This window comes from Typopeltis vanoorti, chromosome 1 (genome assembly GCF_054136105.1).
Source record: "Typopeltis vanoorti isolate ZY-2024b chromosome 1, IOZ_Tvanoo_1.0, whole genome shotgun sequence".
NCBI classification, from domain to species: Eukaryota; Metazoa; Arthropoda; class Arachnida; order Uropygi; family Thelyphonidae; genus Typopeltis; species Typopeltis vanoorti.
In genome coordinates, this window is record NC_143549.1 from 67,943,909 (window position 1) to 67,960,384 (window position 16,476).

A 16,476-nucleotide genomic window follows, 5' to 3' on the forward strand; every position below is an offset into this window, starting at 1 on the left:
TTCCGGCACGTAACCCAGAGCTCATCTTAAAAAATAATTAAATAAAAAAATATATTTCACACATCTTTGCTGACTTGTATATTTTAAATTAATATAATACAATTTTATTAAGTACAGTGATACCAAATAAAAATGCAATAAATAAACAAACCCTACCAACTGTTTGAGTAATAATACGTAATAAGAAAATTAGAAACAAACATCCTATTTCCAAGCCATCTATATCTCCGCGATATACTGATGTATACGTTTTGTCCAGTTCAGTTGTTGCATCATTCGTCAGGCATCCAGACGTGCTGCGACTCCTTTACCATAATTTGATACATCTTTTCATGTTTCGTAAAGAACTTGTCCGTTTTCTAATGTCTGTATATAGGTGGATTTGGATTTTATTAAATCGTAAGTCATTAAAATATGGATTGGAAGTATTTATTTTCAATTAATATGTTTATCTTATTATTAGATATAAAAGCAAATTTCCTTTACATTGCCATAAACATACCGTATTTACTCGAATATAATTCAAACTTTTTTTTCATCCAAAAATTAAAACTAAAAATCGTGGTGCGATATATGTGGGGATTTTCGGTAACTAAAGTTTTCAGGGTTTTTTTCGTAAAATCCGCGCATATATCTCGCACCACGATTGCAATTGCTATTTCCTGCTTAGGGAGCAGTTTCCTTGTGTGCATCCTACCCAAACAGTGCCATCTTCTTTCCCATTATTTCAAGCAAAAATTACCAGTAATTTACCAGATTTGAGATACTTAATGAACAATCATTCATGAATGACTAATGAACAGACAGCTATCGTATTAGGCCAGTTTAGAAATAGCAGCTACGAAGATGTGCACGACTGTTGCGGTATTAACAAAAGATCACGTTAGTCAAAGATAAAAGCCAGCAGACAATTTTTGAATTGAAATGCTAATTCTCTTCAACCAAATCTAATATCTGAAAGTGCCATAGCAATATTCACTATATATTTCTTAGCTTTAACACGTTTACGAATTTGAACACTTTCCGTTGATTTTTATTGTTGCTTTGCATTTGAGCTGGGGGAGAAAGACTCCCACACATCTAGTTTTTAGTGTTTCCTGGTGCAGCATATGGTTTTGCTTGAGTCTAAATAGCATAGTTTCTGTGGGGAAGGGGACATGTGATTCATTATTAGTGCCATTTTTATCCCAGATGTCTCTAATTGCACTATTTGTTGAGAAATATAATACAAAGACTACAAATGTCTGTACTTTATTCAGTGATACAATAAAACGACTTGCTTTTACTTGTGCCTGCAGTCATTATTGGCTAATGGGGAGGGAGTGTGGTTTGCCACAAGTGAGTTACTATCACCCTGAAACATGTTTAAACTTCTTCTTCTTCTTTTTTTTTTCTGTGCGAGGTATATACGCAAAATTTTTCAATTTATTTTTTTGCAAAGTAAAATCGGGGGGGGGGGGGGGAGTTATATTCCAGTAAATACATTAAGTTATTTTTAAAGCTTTCTGAAATGTATTATCAATATTCAGAATTATGAAGTGTTATCTGCATGTGATTAGATTGCATGCATACCTTTCTGTTTCATTTGCGTGTATAGGTTGGCTTATAATTGTACAAATTTTGGTTTACATAAACTTGGTTGGTATATGCAGGGAGTGATTACGATGAGATCGAGTCCAAATTATAATTTTTTGTCAGTATCTATACGTCTCTGTCCATTTTTACAACCCCCATAATCCGATTTTTTTTTAAAGTTAAGACCTGTATGAATAAAGCAATTATTTAATTGCTTTCTTATATATATATATTCATTTGCTTCCTGCTCTTTACAGATTGAGCAGAATGTTTGCTGCTGGTGGTGACATTCAAATGAAAAGGATATTAGACAATTTAAATTCTCGTAGACAGGCTTATACATTGGTTATGCATTATTAAAACACTTAAGGAATAGAACAATGTAGTTAAGGATATAAATTAAATTAAACTTTAATAAATATTTTCCGATATTTCCGCAACGTCACGTTGCCATTTTCTAAAGGAACTTACAAAAAAGTTATGTGCATGTAGGCACTACAACACAGAAACTGGGAATGAAGAGATGAAGCTATTGTTCTCCTAACAGTCCTGATGGTGCCCTCTAGCGGGCTAAGTAGGTGTTCTTGGCCGTTGGGCTGAAGGTCTGCAGATGTAGGCCTCCCAAATTTGGGGCAGTCGCATACAACCAAATTTGTTGAGGTTTGGAGAATTTCTTAGGGCTGAGGCTGATTCCATAAAGAGTCTTTCAAATTTGTATTTGCTACGGTGTATCACTGTAGCTTTCTTCCACTGTATTCTGTGGCGTGTATCCAGAGCATGGTCCGCAAGCCCAGAATGACTGTATTTGTGAAAACGGATGTAGTACTTGTGTTCCGAAATTCTGATATTTGCTGTCCTGCCTGATTGGCCAAAGTAAGACAGTTTACAACTGCAAGGGACCTGGTAAACACCAGGTAGGTCTTTAGTGGAGCGGATAAGGGATGCCAATTTTCTGTAAGGTTTGTAACAGGAGGTCAGGTCATGTTTTTTTAAGATTTTGGTAATCCTTTTCGAGGTGCCTCGGATGTAGGGAATGGTGATGGATTTAGAGTAATCCTTGTTGTGGGGGGAGGGGGGGAGGGGATCTGTGGTTTGTAGGTTCTAATATTTTTTGGATTTTTTTGGGGGGGTAGCCATTGGCTGAGAAAGTGTTGAGGATGTGATTTAGTTCAGTGTTTAGGGCCAAGTCATTTGAACAGATCAGTTTAGCCCTGTTGTATAGTGTTTTCACTACTCCATATTGTTGTGAGGGGGGGGGATTGTTGGTGAATGTATGGGTGGGTTTTCTGTAAATTGAGAAAACCAAGGATCCATTAGGCTGGCGGGTGACTAATGTGTCTAGGAAAGGGAGGCTGTTGTTTTCCTCTTTTTCCAGAGTGAATTTGATTCTGGGGTGTTGGTTGTTTAAGCGTGTTAAGAAGGAGAGAAGTGTTTCAGAGCCATGTGGCCAAATAGCGAACACATCATCAACGTAGCGAAGCCATATGGTTGGTTTTTGTGGGGCAGAGGCTAAGGCTTTTTCTTCAAAGGTCTCCATAAAGAAATTGGCCAAGGGTGGGGAAAGTGGTGAACCCATGGCTGTCCCCTCTATTTGTTTGTAGAATTTTCCCTGCCAAACGAAATAGCCTGAGTTCATTGTGAACTGAAATAAGGCTGAGATATCGGGAGAAAATTTAGCTTGGATTAGCTCTACAGTTTCCTTGAGTGGGACATTTGTAAATCAAGATGACACATCAAAGCTGACCATTATGTCAGTATGTTGGAGTGTAAGGTTTTCTATGCTGGCTTTGAAATGGGCTGAGTTTTTTATGTGTGATGGTGTGTTGCCAGTATAGTGTGTGAGCTCTTTCGCCAAATGTTTAGCTAATTTGAATGTGGGGGAATCAATGCCATCCACTATGGGACGTAATGGCACATTTTCTTTGTGTATTTTTGGCAGTCCGTAAATACGGGGGGGGGGGGGGGTATAGAGTTAAACGGCTTTAATCTGTTGGTAACTTCTACAGGCCAAGAAGTGATTCTCTTAAGGAGCCTGTGAAGTTCTCTAATTTGAGAGTTGGTGGGATTGTAATTGATAGGGAGGTAAGTGGCCCAATCTAATAGAAGAGCATTCAGCTTACCTGTGTAGTCCTTTTGGTTAAGTACTACAGTTGCATTTCCCTTATCCGCTTTGGTGATAACTAATTCTTTATTATTCTTCATTTCCTGTAGAGCTTTATATTCCTTGTTTGACAATCAAACAAGGAATATAAAGAAATTTATGACATCGTGTGAGTTTGTAAACTCATTACTAAGATAATAAGCCGAAAGGCTATTTTACCGGCGAATTTGTTAATTGAAAGGGAGATGGTAAATAATCACTTGGGTAGTACAACACCAGGACAACTCCATGCAAAGGTGGAGCAAGCAAGTATTGGTGCACTCCTATATTGTTAATTACTAAGATAATAAGCCGAAAGGCTATTTTACCGGAGAATTTGTTAATTGAAAGGGAGATGGTAAATCCCATTTTATTTTATAGCCGGGTCCGAAACTTGATGGATTTCGATCCGAGTTTTGGACCCGGCTATAAAATAAAATGGGATTTACCATCTCCCTTTCAATTAACAAATTCGCCGGTAAATTAGCCTTTCGGCTTATTATCTTAGTAATTAACAATAATTAACAATATAGGAGTGCACCACTTCGGCAATTCGATAGTAGAAGTATGTAAGTTCGTGTTCACTTAAAAATCTTGATATTCCAGGTCTACCTACTCACTGATGAGACCTCAAAAAAAGGTTGAAACCGGTCTGGGTAGTGACCTCTTCTCATAATGTAAAACAATATATATACATCTCTTAGGAGCTGGGTTTTATATTATGAGAGAATATTAAAGTTAGTGACGGAGCTTGCTCCACCTTTGCATGGAGTTGCCCTGGTGTTCTACTACCCAAGTGATTATTTACACTTGGGCCCGCCGATAGTTTTTTCGGCATGAAACTAGATGGATTTCGATCCGAGTTTTGGACCGGCTATAAAATAAAATGGGATTTACCATCTCCCTTTCGATTTGTAAACTCATGTTTATTACAGACTTTTGCGAACATTTAAATGACTTGAACCTCAAACTACAGGACACGAAAACATCTTCAAATAAACTTGCAGATGTTTTCGTGGATAAATATGGATGATTTTGAAATGCAGTTCATTGATTTTCAAAGTAGCTCAATTTGGAGGCAGAAATTTGTTGACCTCAGAGTTGACTTGGAAAATATTCAAAAGGAGTGATTAGAGACGGGAGTAACAGAGAGAAGTGCGGAAAAAGAGGTACTAATAACTTGGAATGCTATTCCCGAAACTTTTGTATGTTTAAAAACCCTTGCAACAGCATTATTATCCATTTTTGCATCTACATATTCTTGTGAATCATTGTTCTCAGTGATGAACTTTGTTAAGTCTCGTAACAGGAGTAGCCTTACAGATGAAACTAGTAATGCATGCATATCTCCAAAGGTTACAAAATATAAACCTGATATAAATTAATTGTCATCAATGATGCAGCAGCAGCAAAAGTCTCATTGATACTAAATAAAAAAAAATCCACTATTTTTCTTTAGTTTTTGATTTGATGTTTTTTGCTAAAAAATGGTAAAGATTAACTTCTGTTTAATATATTATGTAGGTAAAATAACAAATTTATTTTGTTTGTAATTTTTATGTATTACTTGTAAGGGATTAAGAAGTAATACAATTATATCTTTTATTTTATTGTGCTTTAGTCAAGTAAAATGATTATGAGATTGTGCACTGCAATATATTGGGAAAACTTGAATAAACTTATGTCTAATTGATCTTTATAAAAAAAAAAAAATCAGAATTATTGTTTACTCTTTTGCTGATGTTAAAAATTGCGTCTTTATATAGCAGCTAGAATTACACTTAAATGAAATAAAAAAAATACACACTATCAACAGGATAGAAGGACTTTCAAGTAAAAATTCCATCACTAATTTTTATATTAATTCAACCTTTACAATAATCACGCTCACAATATTCTTTGATTTTACCATTCTAGTGTGATTTTTGAAAAGGTCTTCCCAATACTTAAAAGACACCAAATAATAATATGTTCCCCAAAATTTCGGTTGGCACGTGAGAAAATTTTGCATCAAAGATTTCGTGATTTTGGCATGCTGGTGGACAAGTTGCCCATCCCTGGGTCTAGAGTCTAGATTTAAACAAATCTATCATACTGCTGCGCGTTTGGGAGTTTACAGCGATCAGGGAGCTGCGGCGAAAACACCAGCCAGTCTTACCAGCGGTGATGGTGACTAAGCCTTAGATTGCCAAAAATGCTATGTCTTTTTGACTTTTTTTTTTTTTTAGTATTTCTGGTGTGTATTGAAAAGGGTGGCAAAAGCTCTAGCTACGTCACTGTGCCTGCTGATGCTACTCCTGCCTTTTTTTTCTGATCCTTACTGCCCAAATATAACAGCCTATATTTATTATTCAGCAGGATCTCTCCTGTTTTAGTCACCATTTCAGTACTTCCACTTATGTCCACAAGGCACTTCTCTAGTTCTGCTAGTTCAACTTCTTTCATTGCTGTTTCTTATTTTGATGATGAAGCAAAACATGGACCATAAAAAGGAAAGATGAAAAATGAATTCAAACAGTAGAAACGAAATTTCTCAGAAAAAACAGCTGGATATACCAAGTGGGACCATAAAACAAATGAAAAAATTCTACACTCCCTGAATATAAAACCAATTAATTACTACATAAGACAGTATAAACAAAAATGGATATAACATTTAAACCGAATGGACAACAGCAGACTACCAAAAATATTATACAGATATAAATTAAGTGGAAAAAGAAGAATCAGAAGACCAAGAAAGAGAAGGCATGAGACCGGAACAGGCCGCTTGGCCTAAAATCCCTGTTAGGAAGAAGAAGAGTCTGTTCCAGTCACTGACTTTTCATTGTGTTGTGCCATCACATTTGTTTTGGGTATATGTCAATATGGTATAGAATACAATTTGGTCAGCTAAGTCCCAAATTGCCAAATTTGCAACCCATCCTCATTCATTTAACATCCAGTTGATACCTAGTAATGCAACATACCATGTGAAAGGGAGGAACGGACATTGGGTTTTGATAATCAAGTTATTTATTCTTAAAAAAAAAGTAAGTTGTTTATCCCCTAATTTTCTCACTATGAATAATATATGCCATTTAACTCTGAAATGATTCATGAAATGGTTAACAATACATTAATTCAAGTCACTTAATTTTAAATTTGGACCTTAATTGTAGTCTTATTTTATTGTAGCAACCATTATGTGGCTTAGCTCCATAAATAAGATTAACATTCTTTGTTCTAGCTTCACCTTGTGATCATGCTGATGCACTGATGATGAAGTCACATGCTATTCACCAGGTTTAATCATAAACTTGTCATCTGTCAATCATTCCACGATTGTAAAGCTATAAAGCTTTACTTAGAGGAAACTTTCTTAACATGTTGGTTTTAAGCATTCAATGAGGTTGTTGACTCACATGAGACTTTAAATAAAAATCAGTCTTATTTCACATATGTGAACATCACTATTGTTACGTCCTTGTTATCTTTTTTTATATACCTTGTTCTACCTCTAAACAGTCTTCTTTCTAATCTACTGTTGTGCCTCTTTAAAATATTAATTCAGATCTATTTCCTCTTAGGATATTGGCAAAATTTTTATTATGCTGCTCCAGCCAATATCTTATAACAGAAGAGACGCTTGTTCAGGGAAACAATTCTAAATTTAAAAGGAATACACACAATAATTAATCTTACGCTAGCACTGTGCAGATTCAGTTAGCAGTCATGACCTGAATCTCACTTAAGCAATAATATCTAATTCCTTCCCGCCAAAAGGTTCTATTTCATAAGTGGTGGTTTGAATTCTTAATCAGGCATAAACTCAGGTATAAGGTACAAAACCTGTTTATTGGAAAAACACAAAACAATTACAGTTAAGAAACTTCAATTATTCAATAGAACAAAACTCACTCTAAGTTAAGATTCATACTAAATCACACAATGAATTCGAGTAAGCTAAATCCTTCAATTACAAAAAGACAAGATTAAGTGTGAGCATAACACTACTAGGATATAATTCCTTCACAAGTTATTCACAGTACACGCATTGAACACTTTCATTAATACTCTATCAATAACTATCTGAATTCTAAATTTCATTAGTCAAGTCTAGCCATTCTCAATCAAAATACTGCCTATCAACAATTCTTCTTTGTTCCACGTGGTTCTAACTAATCCAATCAAATTCTTGCTTAAAAGTTCTCTATCAGTGTCCTTTAGTTTACAGTATACAGAAATTTCTTATTCTTCTAAGTGATTTTTAACATAGAATGAAAATCTTTACATTACTGGATCCTTTCAGATTTCATGCTGCCATCTCATGTAGATCTGGATTACCTTACTGTGTATTTATCAACCGTCTTTGCACCTGGCGATGCACTACGCTTTTCTTTGAATCTTTTCCAGACTGTGGCGTGCTGTCTACCGCTCTGCAGGAAATTTTCTCCGTTCTCTTCGATGGGACTTTATTCGAAGGCTCCATTCTGCATAGGTCGTCGTAACATGATCAGCTTCACTTGGAAATCTCAAGCGTTCTCAAGAATAGCCCTCGTCGTCTGACATCACTGGAGTCGACCCACCGCTCTCTCACGAATCCCCCAACAAAACTTCTAAAACTCGAATCCAGGAACCGAAGAAGAAAAAAGCCCCGTAATATTGCATGCATCGTCTTTTATTCACCCTATCGGGCGCCCTCTATTCGATGCGATTTTTACCCACAAACCCCATCGTTCATGCTCCTTGGGTGATCATACACTCTCCCTAATCTGTTAGGTTTACCCTATTCCATGTAGTTGTTCTGATGTCACTTTCTGCATAGGTACAGCCTCCATCGCTACGCTCGACTCACACAGATTATACATGATTATTCTGGATTACTACTTATAATCTTTCTCGAAATTTCGTAATGTACTAGACAGCTTAGTTCGATTTACAAATAACTTAATTTCCTTACATAATTCTTACTATTCCGACAAAATTCTCTGCTTCTCATTCCAGTTATACAGGAATAAATTTCAATATATGGCACATATGGACTACACATCACATAACATAAAGAAATTTCTCATAATTATTAGCTGATGTACAGATATCTCCTTAATTAGTAATATTTATCATGTTAAATCCTGAATAAAGAATTTACTTGTAAAGTTCTCCATTCAGAATCTAACACTATAATATCACATCCTAGTTTTTCAGACCTGAACTATTCAAGAATTATCTCCATTATCTTAACAGCTTATAACTGCATCTCTATTAACTTTTTTTTCATTAGTTTTAATAATTTTCCCCAGTTAGTTATTTTTAATTTTTAGTGCAAAGAAATGCACCAGGACGCAGGTTAAAGCAGTATATATGGTAAATTGTTAGTAGGACAATCACAAACATCCATGCCGCTGGTGGGATTCGAACCCACATCCTTCTTGGCTATTATATAATAAATAATTTATTATGTAATATAATTTATTCATCATGTAACAAGTGTAACTTGAATTTAGAAAAATCACCACTTATCTAACATACCATGAGAATGCACTTACCCTCAGTAATGGTGAGAAGTGAAGACAGATAGTCTTCGTTTCTCACCATTACGGAGGGTAATGGTGAGAAGCAAAATCAGTACACAGGCAGATAGCCTGTGTACTGATTTCCAAAAAGTCAGTGCTATAAGAATATTGTTTTTTACTCTCTTTGAGGTAAAGAAATAGTACTAGAGAAGGAAAAATTTTAATAATAATACGTGTGTGTTGTCTATCAGGTGGTGAATTAGATGGCACTGTAAATTACAATGGCAAACAAGAAGCAGGAATTAGAAGATGACTACAGAATACTAGCAGCGAATGAGCACAGAAACAAACACACGAGCAAATAATAAATGTATGACAATAATACAGATAAAAATTAGAGAAATTCCAGGAATGTTAAGGAAATAAGAAAAAAAAAACTTCTTCATAAGCTAAATCTGGAGCTAACCAACAAAAACAAAATCTTTCTAAAGAGTTATTAAAAGTAGAAATTATAGCAAGGAAATAAGGCAAGCTTTGTCAAAAATTACTTCAAAGTTAACTTACACATTAAATGACAGCTAAATATTAGTTAACTGATATTTAACTAAAAATATTAAAAACAAAATTTGCTCATATTTCAAATGAATTAATTTGTGAAGGGTGTATTAGGGTTGTGCATTAATCACTGATGTAAGTGAATAGCATAATATAAACGTTCTATTAATATTCTCACTACAGATAAGGTGGTATACTGGTTGGCAACTCGTATAGGTAAATATGACCTCTCCATTGCTTCTGCCTTAGTGTCACCATTTCTGGGTCTGCCTCCCACTGACGAGACCTCAATAAAGATCGAAACCGGTCTGGGTAGTGGCCCTTCCCTTAATGCATAGCATTATATATGTCCGCAAGGAGATGTGCTTTGCATGGTGGGAGATGCTGAGACAAGGAGTGATGAGAGCTTGGTCCACCTTTGCTACAAGTTGCCAACAGATGCACAACCTTGCCTTAGTCCTGAAGATATTTTCAGGTGCAAACTTTGTTTGCTCACACTTGGATAAAGGATTAAACTAAATTTATTATAAAAAAAGCACTTCTTGCTTTATTCCTTCAGCTTTTTTTCCCCTCTGATTTGATACCTATTCAGAGCATTAGCAAGCTATAAGTTGAACAAGTAACTGGGATTATCAAAAAATAAATAAATAAAAACTTCAACTTTTAATTATTTCATCATTAAAAAGTTGAAAACAAATAAAACTTAAACAGATCTACCTAATAAATGTGTCCAAATATTCCCTGTTTCTGTATGTATCCTGAATATGGAACGAAAGCATGCTGTAAAGGAAGGAAGTGGTGGTCGATGTCCTCTATGCAGAAAATCATTATCTTGAAGCCATCTTGGAAGTGAGCTAAAATGACAAACCTAGAAAAGTAGATACATACATAAATATTATTTATTGATGATTTAAACTCATGTGTTGAGTGTTAGACATTACTATTTTTTACCAAAAAGATTACTTTTAGCCAGAACATTAGTCTATAGAGCTATTCTGATTTGTTTCTCAGTCTACAGTTGATCTTGTTTTCACCACCCACCTATGGACACAAGCCATGGAGAAATTTGAAGAAACTCATGTGGTTGCCCTCGACATCTCAAAGGAATTTGATCAGGTTTGGTACAGGGGCCTACTCAGCAACTGGATCACCAACTTTCGTACTGGTCATTCACTACGTGTCATGCTGGATGGCTTACTCTCCTCAGATTTCACCAACCAATGCAGGAGTACCCAGGGTTCTTTCTGTGCTTTCACTCGATCTCTTTCTCTTGTATATAAACAATCTGATATCATAGACTTGCAATCCTATCCATAGCTTTGCTGACAACAGTACACCCCAATCTGCCTTTTCATTCAACCTGTTAGTGCTCAAGTATTAGAATCCTCAAGATCTACCATGACCAGGGACCTGAACTCAGATCTCCTAGGCTATATTCTGGAGAGGCAAGGAGTACCTTGTAAACTTCAATGCCACCAAAACTCAGTTCTGCATGATCTCTCACAAGAAAGAGCTCACCCCCCCCCCTTCAGTAATACTGAAATATCCCCAAACACGATCAGATTTCTCTTTTTTGGACTGACGTGCACTTTTGATCTTTTCTGGCACAACCACATTTCAACTATAGCTTATGCAACTGCCAAAAAACTTGGTGCTTTTCCTCACAAGACACTACTTCACACTTGCTAACTCTATACAAAGCCCAAATCCACCCAGCCAAGGAATAATGCTCCCATATTTGGGATGGTGAACCAAAATCCTCTTTAAGATTGCTCAATTCTATCCAGAAGAGAGCAATCTGGCTAATTAATGATCCCTCTATCACAGACTCACTTCAATCCCTCTCTCTCACAGACATTCAGTTTCTGCATTGTGCCTCTTCTACAGATAATTTTATGGACAGTGATCTGCTGAACTGGTCACTATAATTCCTCCACTCTCCTCCAAAATCATTAAAGCACTGCTAACCAACACCCTTTTACAGTAAACCTTAAAACTCACCAAACCAACTTCATTGCTTCTTTTATTCCATTTACTTCTGTCCTTTGGAATGGTCTTCCCTGCTCTGCCTTCCCTAAAGATTACAACCTTCAGTTGTTCAAGCAAAATATGAACAGACTTCTTTCTTCTACTAGCCCCCCCCCCCCCCCCCCCACACACACACAGCACTAGTGTCTGGCATTTCTTATGGCCTCTTAGCATGTTATTTTCAACATGCTAAAAACACTTGAGATCAGTAGGATATTTGTGTATTGACTATTAACTGTTATAACAATATGTATCTGATCACCACAGAACAGATTGAATGCTGTGTTAGGTTGGTTGGTTGGTTGGTTTATAATTTATTTGGCACGAAAACTACAAAGGTCATACTGTGCCATACTAAGATTACAACTATACATAAGCAGTTAAAGAAAATTGTAAACAATATGCCTGTACAAAAATTAGGTTCCACAAAGCAGCATCTACATAGAAACAGAATTGCTGAAGAGGGCACAACAACACACAAGGTTAAATAAACAAAATGCATATATAAGCCAAGGAATGCATATCTACATATAGTTAAAATTATAACAGATGTTTTTACAGTCATACATAAATAGGCAAAAAGAAATTATTATACAACATGCATGCATAAAAATAAAATTTGGCAATGTGGTATCTACATATAAACAAAATTCCAAAGAAGGTTACACAAATATACAAGGTGTCCTACAGCAATACATAATTAGTCAAAAAAATTAGTAAACAATATGTATGCACAAAAGTTAAGCTGGGCAATGCAGTATCTACATATAAACAAAATTACTGCAGCATTTAAGGCAGTACATAATTAGACAACAATATAAGCTAATAAACAAAATGCATGTATAACACCAAGCCAAGGAATGCAGTATTTACATATAAGATTACTACAATAAGATTATAACAAATGTTATTATAGTAATACATAGAGTTAAAGAGGAATTATTATACATTATGTATGCATAAAAATTTAAGTTTAGCAGTGTGATATTTACATATTAACAAAATTACAACAAGGTAACACAAGGCTACAGAAATTAACCTAATGAATAATATATACATTAGTACTCAACTCCTGCACATATACATCACAAAACATTACATATTTTGTAATATATACATACAAAAGTTAAGTGAAGCAATACAGTAATTAGATATAAACAAAATTACAGTCAAATGTGTTTGTATAAATTAATTCTTTGTAAATAATTAAAAGCATCATGCAATCTGCCTGAGTGTATATGGTCTGGCCAGGTAGGCAAAAATTTCATTACTCTCTCGTGCAAAGTGCAGGCACTCTACCAGTATATGATAAATAGTGAGATGTGTATTGCATTTTTCACACATGGGAGGGTCATTAGCTCTCAGTAAATAAGAATGTGTAAGATGACTGAACTATGCGGAGCCTAGTGAGAACTTCTCTTTATTCGTTGCCTAGAATGCCAATGCTTGATTTCAGGTTTAATGTCATATAATTTGTTTGTTAATCTTCCTGCCATTGAGCAATTAGCTTTGATTGTATAAACTGTCTGTAGTTTGTATATCACAGTACGTGGAGAAAGTTTTGAGCTGATTTAGCAGCTACAGCCTCATTTCCCTTAATTCCAATGTGGTTGGGAATCCAGCACAACTGAACATCAAAATTAAGGATTTTCATTTTGTGAAACAAGTTATGCATAGTTTCATTTTGTGAAACTATGCATAATCCACATCCAGTACTCATAAAGTACTGAATGTGGATTGTGCATAGGAGAGGAGATAGCCTGTAAAAAAGTTCAATGAGTCTGTATAAATTATACACTTTTGGTAGCAGTTTTTTTTTATATGAACAAGTGCAAGCTGAATGGCATGTAACTCTGGTGTATAATTACTGCAATCAGGTGGGATCTGGTTGAAGATAATAATGTCAGGAAACATAGCAGCACAGCCAACAGAAGTATTAGTTCTTGAACCATCAGTATAGATAGGCAAGAAATCAGAGTGTGCATTAAACAATTGGAGGTAGACAGATGATGGAGCATGAGATTTCTGTATCTGACAAAGTGAGAGGTTGCAGGATGGTGTGCAAACCTGCCACGGAGGGATGCTGTTATGTTTTAGTGTACGCAATGTTGTCAACATTTATACCAAGAGCTTGCATAGTCTCTTTAATACACATACCAAAAGGATGTATACTAGTTTGAAGTGTGTGATATTGAGCTTCCCAGTGCAGAGAAAAGAGACTAGTTTATGTAGGATGATCTGGGAGACTTTATCTTTAGGGCATAAAAAGATAAAGTCTTTATGCCCTAAAGACTTTATCTTTAGGGCATAATTAAGAGACAACTGTTTCCGAAGTGATAGAGCTGGTTCATTTCCTTCAACATAAAGACTCTGAGTGGGTGATGTACGAAAGGTGGCAGTAGCTATCCGTATACCCTGATGATGGATGGAATCCAACTATCGCAGGTTACTCTGTCTTGCAGAACCACAGACCTATAATCCAGCTTTGAATGTATAAGTGCACGATAAAGATGGAGCAATGAAGCTCGATCGTCCGCGCGGTTAGCCTAGTGGCTTTGCGCTTCGCAACCATATGCCTGGGGAAGGAGTGTCCTAGGTTCGAATCCCGTCGGAGACGTGAGGAGCTGAAGGATCTTCCTCAGCCATAGCCAAGTTAGCCGGTTTTGGGAGCGGGCTGTAGGGTTTTTTCCGCCAGTTTATCTGGTGTTTTTCATCCCGCAAGCAGGCAAACCGGCCCCGTGAACACACATGGATACAGCCAAGAATACCTTGAGGCATAGGAGTGACCATTCTATCCTCGTATTTCGGTTACGAAATCCAAGCATGCTTGGAAGGTTGTGGGCCTTAAAGGCCTGTTAAAGCCATTGGGATAGATAGGAATGAAGCTCGATCAGCACCCCCAATCAGTAGAGGATAGAGTGCGAAGAAGATCAACGCTCTCTTGTACTTTTCTCTTAGTTGATGAATGTATGCTAAAAATGTAAGTTTACTGTCAAAGATCAGTCCCAAGAAATTGGCTTCTGTAGCTACTGGAATAATAGTGCATCTCATTCTTAATTCAAGATCTCAGTGAAGAGTGCATTTTCAACAGAAGTGTACACAGACACTTTTTTCTGTTGAAAACCTAAACCTATTACTAAGAGCCCACAGAAAAACATGATCAATTGCTTGCTGAAGTTGTCTTTCAATTACCCTCACGTTACGGGAGTGGCAGTAAATTGTGAAGTAATCTACAGTGGGAGGAAGCTTTTCAGTGATTGAGTTAATTTTAACAGCGAAAAGTGTCAGAGATGCAAGTTTACTGTCAAAGTGAGACAGAGCCTCGGGGAACACCCCTGTTCTTGATGATATGATTGAGATAATGTATTTCCCACTCTGACTTGGAAATTTCGCCTGGAAAGAAAGTTTTTAATAAATATAAGAAGGTGTCCTTTAAGACCCAGGTTTATAGAGGTCTTTTAATATGCCATATCTCCAGGCTGTGTCATAAGTTTTTTCCATGTAAAAAAAAAACTGAAACAAGGATTTCTTGCTTCAGAGATGCATCTTTTATACAAGTTTCTAAATGAACCAAATGGTCTAAAGTTGAGCGATGTCTACGGAACCCACATTGTATATTGAAGAGAAGATTGTTGCTTTCTAAATACCAGAGAAGTCTGGCATTAACCATTTTCTCTAGTATCTTACAAAGACAGCTGGTCAGAGCAATGGATCAATAATTATTTACTTGTGTTGGATCTTTTCCTGGTTTTAGGATAGCAATGACAATTGACTTATGCCAAGAATTTGGAAACTCTTCCTCTGCAAGTATTCTATTGTATAGTAAGAGAAGGAGATCTACAGAAGATGATGGTAGATGTTTTATCATTTCGTAATGGATGTCATCAGGCCCTACTGCACTAGGGTGAGATAGTAGGAGAGCTCTTTTAAGTTCCTCCTTAACAAATGGTTGATTGTATGGCTCAAGAACATTGGTAAAAAAATTTAGCCTTTGTTTCCCCTTGCTGTTCTTTCAGAATTAAAATGTGAGGAGGATATGAAGCTGTTGCTGAGATTCTGGCAAAATTTTCTCCCAGAGTGTCTGCAATGGCTTTGGGATCAGCAATAACACTTCCATTATGGTCTAAGGTAGACAAACAATGTGTTCTAAATCTGCCTTTCATTTTCCAGATTTTATCCCATACAATTTTTGGCTGGTCATTTGATTAATTGATGTAGTAAATTGGATCCATGATTGTTTTTGACTCTGACGCTTCACGTAGCATACTTTGGCTCGAGTATGCTTGAAAGCTATAAGGTTTGATGTGGTGGGATATCTACGAAATATATCTCATGCTCTGTGTTGATCTTGTTTAAGCTGTCTGAAATTCTGGGTTCCGCCAAGGCTTTGGATTGAGTGGAAACTGAGATGATGTTTTTGGGATGGAGGCTGTTGCTGCCTGGACAATGCAATCTGTTATATATTTTACTGCTTCATTGATAGGCATTTGACTGATGGCATCAGCATTACATTTTGCAAGATGAGAGAAAGTGTTCCAGTCAGCCTGGTCCATTTTCTATATAGGTATCCATGTGGGTGAACATGGTTCCTGTGAAGACATTGTGCAGAGAACAGGAAAGTGATTACTTCTATATATGTTCTCTTCAACGTCCCACATGAGCAGTGGAAAGGGGGGGAGGGGA

General features: G+C 36.3%; 1 protein-coding gene across 5 annotated transcripts in view; it reads right to left on the minus strand.

Annotated features, from left to right (window-relative positions):
- The window catches only part of AdipoR (adiponectin receptor), a 240,534-nt gene that overhangs the window by 48,130 nt on the left and 175,928 nt on the right, over positions 1-16,476 (minus strand). For all 5 annotated transcript variants that reach the window (XM_090390983.1, XM_090390982.1, XM_090390984.1 and 2 more), the window contains one exon: positions 10,483-10,633. In XM_090390983.1, the coding sequence (XP_090247109.1) occupies positions 10,483-10,633 (151 nt within the window). The remainder of the gene's footprint in view (positions 1-10,482; positions 10,634-16,476) is intronic.